Source organism: Lissotriton helveticus, chromosome 3_1 (genome assembly GCF_964261635.1).
Source record: "Lissotriton helveticus chromosome 3_1, aLisHel1.1, whole genome shotgun sequence".
Classification (NCBI taxonomy): domain Eukaryota; kingdom Metazoa; phylum Chordata; class Amphibia; order Caudata; family Salamandridae; genus Lissotriton; species Lissotriton helveticus.
Genome location: NC_136061.1, coordinates 415,486,884 through 415,501,547, shown reverse-complemented (window position 1 = coordinate 415,501,547; position 14,664 = coordinate 415,486,884). Strand labels below are relative to the sequence as shown.

General features: G+C 49.6%; 1 protein-coding gene across 4 annotated transcripts in view; it reads right to left on the bottom strand.

Moving 5' to 3' along the window:
* The window catches only part of BMPR2 (bone morphogenetic protein receptor type 2), a 546,503-nt gene that overhangs the window by 306,001 nt on the left and 225,838 nt on the right, over positions 1-14,664 (bottom strand). For all 4 annotated transcript variants that reach the window (XM_078680234.1, XM_078680236.1, XM_078680235.1 and 1 more), the window contains exon 2: positions 13,555-13,728. In XM_078680234.1, the coding sequence (XP_078536360.1) occupies positions 13,555-13,728 (174 nt within the window). The remainder of the gene's footprint in view (positions 1-13,554; positions 13,729-14,664) is intronic.

Below are 14,664 nucleotides of genomic sequence, written 5' to 3'. Positions count from 1 at the left end.
CAACACGTGTTTCATCAGTTCTGATGCCTCCGCATCTCTGACATCATCAGGGCTAATAAAAAGTCCATCCAAATCCCAATAGTAAAATCCACCGTAGTCCAGACGTCAAAGGTTTGTATTAAGCAAAAGTATGTGAGTTAATTATTCGAGGTCCTCGTATCCAGGACAACAAGGGTAACCACATTGGGTTATCTGAAGCCAAAGCGGCAGAGAGTACTCCCCACTGGATTATACCGGCGTTGTGCTTCGTTTCCAGTACTGTGATTCATTGATCAACACTGCATTATGGAATTCAGAACAATGTTCCATTTATCTTCACAGGTTCACCATAAATAACCTCACACATTTTGCTCACTTGATATTTTTTAGCTATTCCACGCAATTTCTCAGATGACTATTTTTATTATGTTTTATTTTAATTTTATGTTTATTTGGTTCAATTTGCTGTTCTTTCATCACTTTATCACTTATCTGTTTTTTTTTTGTCAAAGGTATTTTTATTGATAGATAAAGACAAAAGAAAAAACATGCGACAGTCCCACACAACTTCCCACGCAGGGGGCAAAAATGAAAGCAAGGAGCATGGAGGACCCCTATTCCGGAGCGGTGCCACGGGTATCTCCAGTAAGACTGTCTTAATCTAGAAGCAGTAGTGGCACGTCTAGGCCGTCTGCTAAGGAAAGGCAGGAGCTACATCATGGAAAGGGTTGAGGAGCAATAACAAGTACCTAATCATATAGAAAGGTGCGGCCACCTCTTGTGGGAAAAGCTCCGCAAGGCCCTTGAAACGGGGACTTCGCGTAAACATAAACGTAAATCCCCCCTACCCTCCCACCCCCTCCCCAGTGGTGGTAGCAGTTAGTCTTGAAAGGAGAAAACAAAAGGATGGTGGTAATCACAGTTGGAACAAGTGAAGAGCTCGCACACTAGGTGGACAGACTGCGGAAGGAAGACCTCTGGAAAGAAACTGAACCAGGGGGCCCCAGCGAAATATAAAGTTTTTAAAATCGTCTCGGAAAATGTCAGCCATTCTCTCCACACTCAGCAACTTCCATAGCCTTGCATGCCAGAGTGAGATCGCGGGGGCCTCTTTCTGCTTCCAGGCCGCAGCAAGAGCGAGTTTAGCTGCCCCTACACAAAGCCACATTATCCTCTTATCAGCTTTCGTTTGATGCCCAAGCTCTGGGTCTCGAAGGCCTAGCAGTATATGAGCTATGGAGTCCTCGATGGGGTAGCCTAGTATCTCTTTAATGTGGGATAAGACCTCCGCCCAGTAAGGCCGGATGATGGGGCAGTCCCACCAAATATGGCGGAAGTCCCCCAGCAGTCCACAGCCTCTCCAACATCTGTCTGAGGAGCTCGGGAAGATGTCTCAACTTGGCAGGGTAGAGATACCAATCCATTATCGTTTTGAGGTGAGCCTCCCGTAGCTCTATCAAATGGTTGTGTTTCGCTACGTCAGACCACAGACGGGACCACTCTACCTCAGTGATGTCACGACCAACCACTCCCTCTCCCACATGGACATGTACCGAGGTCTGGGGGACAAGGTAGTGGACAGAAGAAGGCTATACAGGAAGGAAATTGTCCCCCGCATGGTGAAGGTCCTCAAAAGGAAGGACTCAAACGGTGTCGGTGGTCTGGTGGCTGCATCCCTCACCGGGGGGATAAAGCCCAATGTAGTAGCTGGGTGTGGCGGTACTTCTCGGATCGTTGGACTCCATAGTCCCGCATGCAATTGTCAAATGTGAGAGGCGCGTAGCCATAGGTGTGTCAGGGCTAGACATCCTCCCTCCCTCCATTTGTCAAAGGGCCCCTCAACTGCCGCCGGGGGGAAGGCTGGGTTAAAGTGTATAGGAGTAAAAGGAGAAGGAAATGTCTTCCATCGGTCATCACCAGAGATCGAGTCCCACACCTTAAGGGTAGTGCTAGTGGGGGTGCTAACGTAGGCATTCCTGGGCCTGTCGCTTTTGGGTTTCCACACCAGGTCCCATATCGACCTCCCCGCTACGCTTCTGTCCATATGCAGCCAATGCTTTTCCGATTCTCGTTGGGACCATTCTACCAAAACACGGAGTTGTGCTGCCTTAAAATACAAGTGCATGTCAGGAAGGCCTGTTCTCCCTCCCTCCTTGAGCGACGAAGGGTAGCGTAGGAGAATCGGGCTCGTCCACCCTGCCAGATAAAGCGGAGCATCTGCGTTTTGATCCGTCGAAAGAAGTCCCCATCGGGGGTGATGGGCAGAGCTTGAAATAGGTATAGGAATTTAGGGAGAAGGGTCATCTTGATCGCATGTATGTCCCAAGCCAGGAGATAAACATCGGTTTCCACCGGGCTAGGGTGTTCTGGATGGATGCAAGCAGCGGTGGGAAATTAGCGGAGTAGAGCTTCTCAACCGTGGGAGTCAGTTGGATCCCCAAATACTGTATAGAGGTGTGAGACCACGATAAGGTCGTGGAAGACTGAAGACGCGCTACCTCCATTGGAGGCAAAGTGAAGTTAAGGACCAGGGACTTCCCATAGTTGATATTAAAACCTGCCACCCTTTCAAAGCGGAGCAAAGCATCTTGAACATGGGGTAAGGAATGGGCGGGGTCCGAGAGGGAGAGCAGGACATCGTCCGCAAACAGGGTCATTTTGTGTGATTCTCCAGTGAAGGGAAGGCCACGGATATCTGGATCTTCTCTCACTGCTACTGCCAGTGGTTCTATACTCAGGGCGAAGAGCAGAGGGGAGAAGGGGCAACCCTGGCGCGTGCTTCGGGAGTGTAGGAAGGGCACGGAGACATGGCCATTGACTACTACCCTAGAGCGGGGGCGCTGAAGTTGGCCTTAAGCATCGTTAAGAATTTGGGAGAAAAGCCAAAGGTTGTCAGGGTTAGAAACAGGAAGCTCCAATCCACCCTGTCAAATGCTTTTTCAGCGTCTAAGCCCACTAGAACGGCAGGGATCTTGAACTTGTTAGCTTTCTCGATGAGATGTACCACCCGTCTGGTGTTGTCGTGGGTTTGGCGGCCCTTGATGAAACCAGACTGGTCCGGGTGGATAAGAGCTGGCATCAAGTCCTGTAGCCTCCCTGCCAGAATGGATGAGTAAAGCTTGGCGTCCAGATTGAGCAAGGCTATTGGTCTATACGATGAGCACGACGACGGGTCCTTCACAGGCTTGGGAATAACGGAGATTACCGCTTCAGCCATGGGCCCGGGGGTCACCCCTTCGTCAGCCATGCAGTTGAATAATTGGACCAGGAAATAGCTCAGTTCCGAGGCAAAGGTTTTGTTAAAGGTCGCAGTAAATCCGTCAGACCCTGGGGACTTATGAGGCTTCAGGGCCTTGATGGCCGCTAGGACCTCTTCTCTGGTGAAGGAGGCGACTAGTTGATCATTCCATTCCGCCGACACCTGAGGGAGCGGGAGCGTCCTCAAGTATGTCTCCTGCGCCCTGATGTTGGGGGGATCCCCGGTGTAGAGAGCTTTATAAAAGTCTCCGAAGAGCCCCGCCTTCGTGCTATCGTGGTGGATGATGAAGCCCCTCGCATCCCGTATGCCCCCAATATAATCCTTCTCCCGTTTGTTACGGAGTTGGCGGGCCAAGTGTTTCCCCACCTTATTACCTTGGGAATATGAGAGTTGCCGCAGTTTCAGCAGCGTGAGCTCAGCTCTGTTATTATAGTGAGCTCTAAGTTTCCCCCTAACCGCCGCTAGCTGTCGCTCTGCCCGCCGGGAGGGGTTCTGCTTGTGGGCGAGTTCAAGCGAGGAAAGATCGTCCTCTAATTGTTCAAGCTCTTTCTTTCTCAGGTTGTTAAGGGCAGCATTGAGGGCTACACAGCTGCCACGGATAGAAGCTTTAAAGGCATCCCACGTGGTGTAAATCGACGTGTCGCCTATAGCGTTAAGTTAAAAAAAACGGTTATAGCTTTTCTCAACTCTTGGCAGGAGGTTGCTTCGCGAGTCAGAGAGGCAGGGAAGTACCATCTACGGTAGGCGGCATCCACTGTTTCCCAATGGAGGCAGATAGCAAGCAGGCTATGATCAGAGACGGATAAAGGGAAGATCTTGGCGTCGCGCAGGTCCCCCCGGATAGATTGGCTAAGGAAGAAGTGGTCCAAGCGTGAGTATGAGCGGTGAACATGCGAGAAGAAAGTAAAATCCCTGGAGTGCGGGTTCAAGGATCCCCAACCATCCACCAACCCCATGTCTGCGATCGAAAGTCCAATGGGCCGCTCACTGCTTATCCTACCAGCGTGTTGCCCCAAAGCATTGTGGTCCATGAAGTGAGCATCAGCGGGTGCGCCTCTGCCTGGGTCTTGAGCAAAAAATCAGTCGCGTTGGCCATCCCTGGACACGTGTTTCGAGGTTGTTGCCTCTCGTCAGCAGGGAGTAGGAATGTATGTAGGGGTGCTGCGTAGGCTGCCAAAAATATCTTCAGGTCTGGTACCGCTCGTGGCATGCAGGAGCGTAACCTGGGCTCGTCAGCCCCACCGGCTCAAGGGAGCCTGAATGTAAAAGAAAGTCCAATGGGTCGCTCACTGCTTATCCTACCAGCGTGTTGCCCCAAAGCGTTGTGGTCCATGAAGCGAGCATCAGCGGGTGCGCCTCTGCCTGGGTCTTGAGCAAAAAATCTGTCGCGTTGGCCATCCCTGGACACGTGTTTCGAGGTTGTTGCCTCTCGTCAGCAGGGAGTAGGAATGTATGTAGGGGTGCTGCGTAGGCTGCCAAAAATATCTTCAGGTCTGGTACCGCTCGTGGCACGCAGGAGCGTAACCTGGGCTCGTCAGCCCCACCGGCTCAAGGGAGCCTGAATGTAAAAGAAAGTCCAATGGGTCGCTCACTGCTTATCCTACCAGCGTGTTGCCCCAAAGCATTGTGGTCCATGAAGTGAGCATCAGCGGGTGCGCCTCTGCCTGGGTCTTGAGCAAAAAATCAGTCGCGTTGGCCATCCCTGGACACGTGTTTCGAGGTTGTTGCCTCTCGTCAGGGATGGCCAACGCGACTGATTTTTTCCTCAAGACCCAGGCAGAGGCGTACCCGCTGATGCTGACTTCAAGGACCACAACGCTTTGGGGCTACACGCTGGTAGGATTAGTAGTGAGCGACCCCTTGGACTTACTTTTACATTCAGGCTCCCTTGAGCCGGTGGGGCTGACGAGCCCGGGTTACACTCCTACGTGCCACGAGCGGTACCAGACCTGAAGACACTTTTGGCAGCCTACGCAGCACCCCTACATACATTCCTACTCCCTGCTGACGAGAGGCAACAACCTCGAAACACGTGTCCAGGGATGGCCAACGCGACTGATTTTTTCCTCAAGACCCAGGCAGAGGCGTACCCGCTGATGCTGACTTCAAGGACCACAACGCTTTGGGGCTACATGCTGGTAGGATAAGTAGTGAGCGACCCCTTGGACTTACCCATGTCTGCGATCATTTGTTGGGTGTCGGGGGAGAATAGGCCGGTATCCGATCTCTGGTGATGAGTGCTGTCCATATCCCTCTGCCAAACTAGGTTAAAATCCCCCATTACAATTAGGGGACCCTCCACAAAATCTAGGACTGTCTTCAGCAGGCCCTGTACGAACCCGTTCTGACCTACATTGGTAGCACAGAGGACCAGGAATGTGCAAAGTCTACCCGAAGCACCCCCTTGACCCCCAGCCAGCGCCCCTCCTTGGTAGTGAGCACTCCCGTGGGCTGGAAGTGCAGGCTCGCTCGGAACATAAGGGCCACCCCCCTGTGCTTCGTGGGGGCGGAGGAGCTATATATGAGGGGGAACTGTTTATGTTTGAGGCGGGAGTCGTCCTTCCTAGACAAATGGGTTTCTTGTAGCCCCACCACATCTAAGTGATGGTCCATAATGTACTTCCAGACTTTCTGGCACTTTTGGGGGGAGTTTAGCCCCTTCACGTTTCAAGTCCCTAAGGTGAGCGGCATCTTAGGTGCGGGCCTAGGGGGCCTACGGGCTCGTCCAGCCCCCCACCCCTTAGCCAAAAACAAACAGCCATCCGTTCTGCCTCTGTCAACCGTTCTGTGTAACCCCTCATGCCGTGTTTCAATAGCAAAGAAAATAACAATAATCCCCCCCAGCTACCACCACTACCCCCCTTCCCTCCCCTCCCCCCAACCACCCTCCTTCCCCTCTCCCCGTCCCAAAAAAACATCCGTTCTGGACAGTGGACCCCTTCAGAAGAGGACCCTGAAGTTGACCATAGGGGTCGAGTCTCCTGGACTCCGTCAGCCATAGGTCTGAAGTCTCTACGGGGTCGTGTCCCTGGGAAAGACATAAACTACCTGTTGGAACAGACTGTTCCGCGTCCCTCCGACACCGGCCTCACCTTCGCCCAGAGTCTCACTCGGCTGAAGGTTCGTCTTGTGGGGTTGCCTCCGTCACCAATGCCTCAGAGGTGACTGCTGCCCCCCGCTCTTGGAGGCTAGCCGATGGATCCGGTTTCCCCCTGGGCACGGCCCGGCCAACCCTCTGCCAGGCCGGGGAGCGCTGACGACGTCGTGTAGGGGTGCCGCCGTCTCCGGGGGTCGTCGCTGAGGCCTCCAGACCCAGCAGTTCCATGGCTGCCGTGAGAGATCTGACTTGGACAAGCTTGTTCTTCCAGCGAAAGATAAGACGAAAGGGGTGACCCCATGAGTAGGCCACCTTCTGGTCTCGTAGGAAGGTAGTGACTGGGCGGAACTCTCTGCGCTTCTGCAACGTCGACGCTGCTAGGTCTTGGAATAGTTGGGGATGGTGGTCACGGTACTGCAGGGGTACGCCTTCCCGGGCCTTCCGGAGTATGCGTTCCTTGAGTTGAAAGTCGTGGACACAGATGTCGAGGGGTGGCGACTTTGGGCCTCTAGGCAGGCCGACCACCTCCCGCCTGCAGGCCGCCCCTCTGTGTCGCGCAATCCAGTCGCGGCCTACCTACGCCTCGGAGCCCCGGTCTTTCCTGACACCGTGGCCAAGTCGCCTCCAGGCGGGTCCCGGGCACACAGGGTGCAGGGGCGGCCCCCTCGCCGGCACGGCACACTCCGGGTGAAGAAAGTCCGAGCTAGGCCCCCTCTAGGCCCTGGACCCCGATCCTCTCGTAGATTCCGCGGCCGAGCCACAGTCAGCAGGTCCGGGCGCCTGCCCTCTGTACTCACCTCACTCCGAACGGCGATGCGGCTCTTGCTGGCTCAGCACACAGCGGACCAAGCAGTCAGGGGCGCACCGCCGAGCTCCGGGGGGCACCGGTCACTGCAATCCCGCTCGGCTCCGCTCCTGGACTCGAGCCGTTCTGCCCCCAGACGCCGGCGGGCCCCGCGCGCGCTCACCGCCTGACAGGCCGCGGCCACAAACTCCGTCCCAGGGCACCGCCGTAGATGAAATAAAAGCCCCGGACTCCTCCAGTCAGAGCCCAGGCTGCACGGGTGGCGATGAGCAGGAGCACCCAGGGGAAGCTGAAACAATGCTAAGAAGGCTTGTGGCGCCGTAGGGACTCTCAAACACGTCTCACTCCGTCGCCATCTTGGCCACGCCCCCCACTTATCTGTTTTTTCACATATGATCGAGATCATACACATTTTACTCTTGTTTTATAAATTATTCACATGGTTCTAGGCATACATGGTTTACACATGCGGTTTTAAGCAGATGATCAGGAGTGTCTCTTCTAAATCCCATTCCTCTTTCCCCGTTGCTTGTGCAACACACTTAGAACATCGGCAGGCGATACGTATAGGTGGGGATTGGGAGCTTGCATCAATTCTGTCTCTGTGAAGTTCATTGGCACCTGACACAAATGAAGAGCTAATTTAATTACTGACACGCAAAAAGAATGCATTCGGTCAGTATTTATTTCTAAAAAAGTGTAAAAATTTCAAATTGCAAGCATGTATGTATGCGGTATTTGTATAGCGCAAATGTCGGTAAAAGACATCACAGTGCTTTATAGGGTCAAAGACAAACATTTAAAGAGGTGTGTCTTCAACTCTTTCCTAAACGAGAGAAGTACTGGGGGCAGTCCTGATGGAAAGCAGGATGTTCCAAATTGTTGTGTGGATGGAGAAACATGCTGCCTTTTTAGGTCTCGCCTGTCGATGCGCATGCGCATCGAGCAAGCGAGACTATAGGGGCTCATCTACTCTTTATCTAACTTGCAAGGAATCGTGGCGATTCCTTGCAGTGCCCGTGACTTTTAAGCTCAATGCGCATGTGCATTGAGCTTAAAAGCGCGTGCACAGCCGCCCGCATTCCTCCGACACCTTTGAAGTGAAGCTTAGCTTCACTTCAAGGGCCCGGCTTCCACGGCCGCCAGGCCACATCAAAGGCTTCCCCAGCACTGCCCCGCCCATCAATCACCCTCCCACTGCCACCCCCCTCCCTCTCCATATGGTGCGGGTATTTACTCCACTAGCAACTTCCAGGTACCGACTTAATCGTTTCTGTGCCTGTCCGGGGACCCGTGCTGCTGAGATCGCCAGCACGCCCCTCTACAACACTTCTAATTTATAAAATAACCCTTTAAAAAAAACATCTTTTGCGGGTTGCTTCATTACATGCTTCCACGGCCGCCAGGCCACATCAAAGGCTTCCCCAGCACTGCCCCGCCCATCAATCACCCTCCCACTGCCACCCCCCTCCCTCTCCATATGGTGCGGGTATTTACTCCACTAGCAACTTCCAGGTACCGACTTAATCGTTTCTGTGCCTGTCCGGGGACCCGTGCTGCTGAGATCGCCAGCACGCCCCTCTACAACACTTCTAATTTATAAAATAACCCTTTAAAAAAAACATCTTTTGCGGGTTGCTTCATTACATTTAGAGAGAATGATGTAGCGTTCTTAGGAAATAAAAAGCCATCTGACCGCTTTGGCTTTCTCCTCTACTCCCCCGCCCCCCTCCCCCAGCCCCACTTCTCTCTGCAAAAAGCCACTGAAATGATAAATATTTGGGAAAGCGAAGTACACTCCAGCCCCTCAACTGTCCTTTCCAGGCACGCTCACGGCTGCCAGAATTTGGGCGGATTGGCCTTTCATTTCGACAAAAGCCGGCATTCCTTAGATAAAGCCGCGCTCGGCGCCCACAGGCCAATAAACCCTTTCTCACAACACAGGCGCTTCGAGGGGACTCCGTCGCGGCCTCAGGAGGCTCCCCTTTTTACACAGTCTCAAAATACACCCCACGGTGTCTCGTTGACCCCCACTCAGTGGTCCTTTGACCTCCCCAATTGTTTGCGCCTAGCATCAGGAGCCACAGAATCTGATGTAGCGTTCTTAGGAAATAAAAAGCCATCTGACCGCTTTGGCTTTCTCCTCTACTCCCCCGCCCCCCTCCCCCAGCCCCACTTCTCTCTGCAAAAAGCCACTGAAATGATAAATATTTGGGAAAGCGAAGTACACTCCAGCCCCTCAACTGTCCTTTCCAGGCACGCTCACGGCTGCCAGAATTTGGGCGGATTGGCCTTTCATTTCGACAAAAGCCGGCATTCCTTAGATAAAGCCGCGCTCGGCGCCCACAGGCCAATAAACCCTTTCTCACAACACAGGCGCTTCGAGGGGACTCCGTCGCGGCCTCAGGAGGCTCCCCTTTTTACACAGTCTCAAAATACACCCCACGGTGTCTCGTTGACCCCCACTCAGTGGTCCTTTGACCTCCCCAATTGTTTGCGCCTAGCATCAGGAGCCACAGAATCTGCCCCCACCGCAACGCCTAATGCGGCTTCCTTCCTGGCTTTGGTGAAACCAAATGCAACAGTTCCTTTCAGTCCCCCCTCCTCCCTCGCCACTTACACTTCTGCTCCAGATGTTAGGATTGAAATGTTGCTGACTGGGGGGCGTGCAGGGAGGGCGATCTCGCATCTGTGGAGCAACAGCCAAAACACAGAACAGAGCCAGAGGCTGTGACAATGACCGAGCGCTGCTCCCCCACTCCCCGTGCCCCAGCGTTGCCCCCAGGATACAACCGGCCATAAAGCAGCAATATATCTGTGGCCACATGACAGCGCCGAGCCCCTTGACACTGGCACACAATGAGGGAAGTGGAGCCCGAGCCACCCCTACGCTCCCCGCCCACCCCCATCCTTCACACCCTTCGGCACCACTTTTACATGAGAGCTAGTTGCATAGTACAAGAACACATTGCCTTCTTAAAGCCGCAGGAAAATTGTGTGTATAAGTTACAGTTCACTCGCTGATGCACACAGCAACTCCGCGGCGCTGACGCGCACAGTTGGATTTTAAATGGCGTGCCTACTTTACAGTTTACTCACTGATGCGCACAGCAGCTCCATGCTTTCTTGCAGACTCGCACAGCAGTGCCCAGTGCAGACTTTTACGTTCTTTCGCTGACACGCAGAGCACTTTTGTAAAAGTATTTGGTCGTCTACCCTGCAATCTTTTCGCTGATACGCACATCTTGATTTTAAAACTGCGTGTCTAGTTTACAGTTCACTCGCTGATGCGCACAGCAACTCTGCTGACGCGTTTAGCTGGATTTTAAATTGCGTGCCTACAGTACAATCGCACAACACTTTAGTACAAGTATTGCGTGTCTACTCTGCAATCTTTTCGCTGATGCGCACAGCAACTCTGAGTGCAGTCTCTTTCAATCGCTGACACACACAGCACGTTCCCATCTAATTGTGTGTATACAGTACAACATATTATATCCTATGTCTTCATTAACAATATAGTGTATCTGTACTGAATATATATCCAGCATTTCAGACTGCATTTCAGAGCTTTTAGAAATGTTTATGGCTTTTTTTTTTTGAAATTCTTTAGCATTGGCTACAGGAAACAAAAATGCTAAAGATTTACAAAAAAAACCCATAAACAATTCTAAAAGCACTAACTCTAATGCTGCGAGACCTATTGCATTTTCAATGCTTGTTTATTACACTTGCTAGTCTGCAATATGCTGCTGTCTTGGCTGTAGGTATGCCAAGAACCACCAGAGATGGTGAACTTGCTTGCAAAATAAGCATGGTTGCTTGTTGTGATAGCTTTGCAAATGAAGCAGCTGGTTTTGAAGATTCGGCAGTATAACAAGGCGAACCAATGGAGTTTCAACAGGATGGAGGTGATGTGATCATATTTCTTGAGCTCTTGGATGAGCCTTTATTATGTGATATCACTAATACCTTCTTTGTAAAAAACATCAAGAAGATCCTTTTGGCTAATGGTTGTGGCTAAAATAACCATTTTGTAAGAACTATATATCACTTGTGAGCTGAAACGACTCATAAGATCATACTCCACAGACTTTTACAGTGAAGCCTATTTCACATGAGTTTTCAAACATACTCTGTGCTCCATTAAGCCAATGCGTTTGTCAGCTGATCACCCATCTGCATGCATACTGAAAGAATTACCCTTGCTCTTTACATCATCTGCAAACTGGTCAAAATAATGTTGGTGGTGATGTGTTCCAGAGGTCCCAAAAAGGATCAACTGTGTCACTATAAAAATAAACCTTATTTCGACTCGAACATTACATCTAATTTTGCCCATTATCAGACTTCTAGCAGTAGTTAAAATTCTGGAGAAAGCTGTGGCCACCCATGATACAAGAATCTCTAGATAATTGTTCCTATCTGTCTCTCCCACATTTAGGTCTGAAGCCTGATTGTGTCAAAGACAGTGAGAGCACAGCCTTCTAGAAAGACACTATCCACCTGATAGATACGGGGGCAAGTTGTCAGCTAATCTTGCTAGATCTCCCTGTGGTGTTTGACATATTCAATCACACAATCATACTACAGATATTTCGCACCGTAGCCAACACTGATGATAAATCCAGGTGATAGTTCAAGTCCCTCCCAAAAGAGGTGAGACCCATACGTGGACACCAATAAGATCCCAATTATTGCCTAATCTGTTTAGCATATACCTTATGTTTTTACCACCATCGTTTATGACCCAGGTGTCACCATCCTACCTTCTATGGACGATACATATGCTTTTATAATGTTCTTCGAACATATTTCATTAAGAGTAGCTTTGTAGAATGTTGTCTTTAAAAGTAAAGGGTGAATGGCAGATAAAAAAAGCTGACAATACAAAAGGTCGTAATTTTAAGTTCAAATGGAGAATAGAGCTAGCTTCCTTGCCTATTTCAATATATGTAAGAGAAAAATATTCTAGTACTATGGAAGGTAAAAATTCTGGGCTTCTTCAGAGTTATCGCTGTAAGCTAAGACTGGGGAGGCTGTGACCCGCCACTTTAATCAAATGAGAAGACTGAGCCATGTCATCCTGCTACTATTGTCAGAACATGGGACTTAGGGTTGGAAGCAGCAATTAATGATCTTTTAGATTTTTGAAAGGCCTTGCGTGATGTCCTGACAGCCTTCAAACTCATAGCTTTCAGAGAGTGCAAAATGCGGATGTGCGATTTATGAAGAGTATAAACAAAAAAGTTCACAATCACTGCAGTCAGGAGGTACCTACATTGGCATCCAATGTACAAACATATACAATTTTAATTGGGGTTCATAACTGTCAATTCATTAACAAACTGACAGTAAACTTTCTTGCAGAGAACGAGTACATTCACTCACTTCCAAAAGGAATTTCAGAAGGTTAGATGTTGACTTCATGGTGTCCCTCAAATTTATCTTGGCTTCAAGGGGGTAGGGCTTCCTTCACGTAGATAACTTAGAACTGGAATTGAATTATGCTTGAACTCGATCATTTGTGCTCAGATAGGCTGCAGTATCCACCTTAAGAAATTTCCATTTGAGGGGTGTGCCCTTGATAAGCGATGTGCCCAGCACTTTAGAGGCGACATTTTGAAATCGTTGGAGTTCTTGAAAAAACATGAACGTAATACTGTCCCAGATTTAGGTAATGTTGTATGCTGTTGCATTATTGAAAAGGAATCCTTTACCTCTGTGATTGGACATTATTTCGAAATGTGGATTTCAAACGTCTCAAGGTTGAATAAGTGACTCTTCAAAATTAAACCATGAGAACAAATAATGAGAAATCAGAAGATAAATGGGAAGTAGTTGTAAACCTTTGTTTAACACAATGGTTTTAGTTACATGAAAGATGCAAGACGTTAAATAATTAGTAATTAGAAAAACCATGAAAGGAGCAAACTATTCAGATTACAATAGGTGCAATAGGTACACAACATAAACAATTGATGTGGTTGCAATTCATAGGGAGCTAAAGTTGAAAGCAACATACATAACTAAGGGTAATGTGATAAGGTAATGTCAAAGTAAAACCGATGGAGGTTGCGGAGGAAATGAACTTTCAAAGGCTGGATAGGGGTATTGCGTCTCATGCTGCAATGACACGGTTGCTTTAAACATAGACCTGTTTCCATGCCTATCTAGCTGAGCGCTTAATGCAACTGTAGCTGAGAATTTCCAGCAATATGCAGATGGCTTTTTAAATTAAAATAGACAAATCTAAACCTTCATCCTTCATGAACGGCAGAAGTGAAACAATAGTGACAGGGTATTTATTTACAGAGCAACAAAGTTCCCAAAAAGGCAGAAGCAGGCATCATGTAACTATTACATTTTCTGACCGTGAATCAGTCATTTCAAAACAGAAAAAAAGTCACATGCCTTGTTTTATAAGATGGATGTCCCCTTCTCGTTTTTTTCCCCAAAGTCCATAACAAGCGCTACCCTTTGAACACTGAACGGTTCCATTCTCCTGGGAGATTTGACTGTCTCCGTTTCCATGGTCCTGATGATACGGGTCATTGAATGCACATAACCGCTCCCCACTCTGGACAGCTGCAAGAGAAATGAAAAATAATCAGGTTACCACGTATCCACTGATCAGCTTAAAGCTATTGAACATTTCCGGCATTTTTTATGTTTCTTCACAGTACTCGCAACATAATGGTCATCTAAAACTAAGCATTAAATCGGTAATAGGGATATTTGAAATTATATCGCAAAGCAGAAACTGCACATGAATCCAGCAGTCCGATTGGTGTAAGCGGCCACCACCGACCAGGCATTTTTAAAGAAAGCAAATATTTCTGTGAGCAAACGCCAAGACTATCCGGGAAACTGGTGGGTGGCATAGTTCTTCTTGGTATCAGGGTTCCAAATGAATTTGAAAGTTACCTCTAGTGTCCGTTTAAAAGAACAGCATGCAAGTCATCTACTACCTTCAATGACACATGAAAGGCACGCAAAGTTAGAAAGGTGGACCCGATTTCTTCTCTAACATGAGAGGCAAACTAGTGCGAAACCGATCCTAGGTTACTTGGGATCAGGTTCAGGGATGACGTGGTCTAAGAGGTCGGGCTGGACTGTCCCAAGAGGAGCAGGGTCAAGACTGATTGAGATGGGGCTGGGTCCAAACAGGGGTGGCATGGTGTGCAATAAACGATGGATTGGGGTACGTCCCGAGCTAATACCAGTATCTGAGATTAATTTGAGCATTCCGTCCATCACCTTGTTGCTTGCGCTTTTGATGTTTTAAGTGCAAAGGGTATGCCAAGACGAGGGTCCCAGGCTCACTGTGCCACTGAAACCATCTGGCTGAAGAGCCAAAACTAGGTCTAAACCGGTCCTAGGTAGCTTGTGTTTCAGTACAGGGAGGAACTGCTCGAGTAGTTTGGGCTTGACTGTTCGCTTGAGAAGCAGGGTGAAGACTGATTTGCATATGGATGGGACCAAACTGGGGTGGCATGGAGAGCAGAAAACAATGGTTTGGAT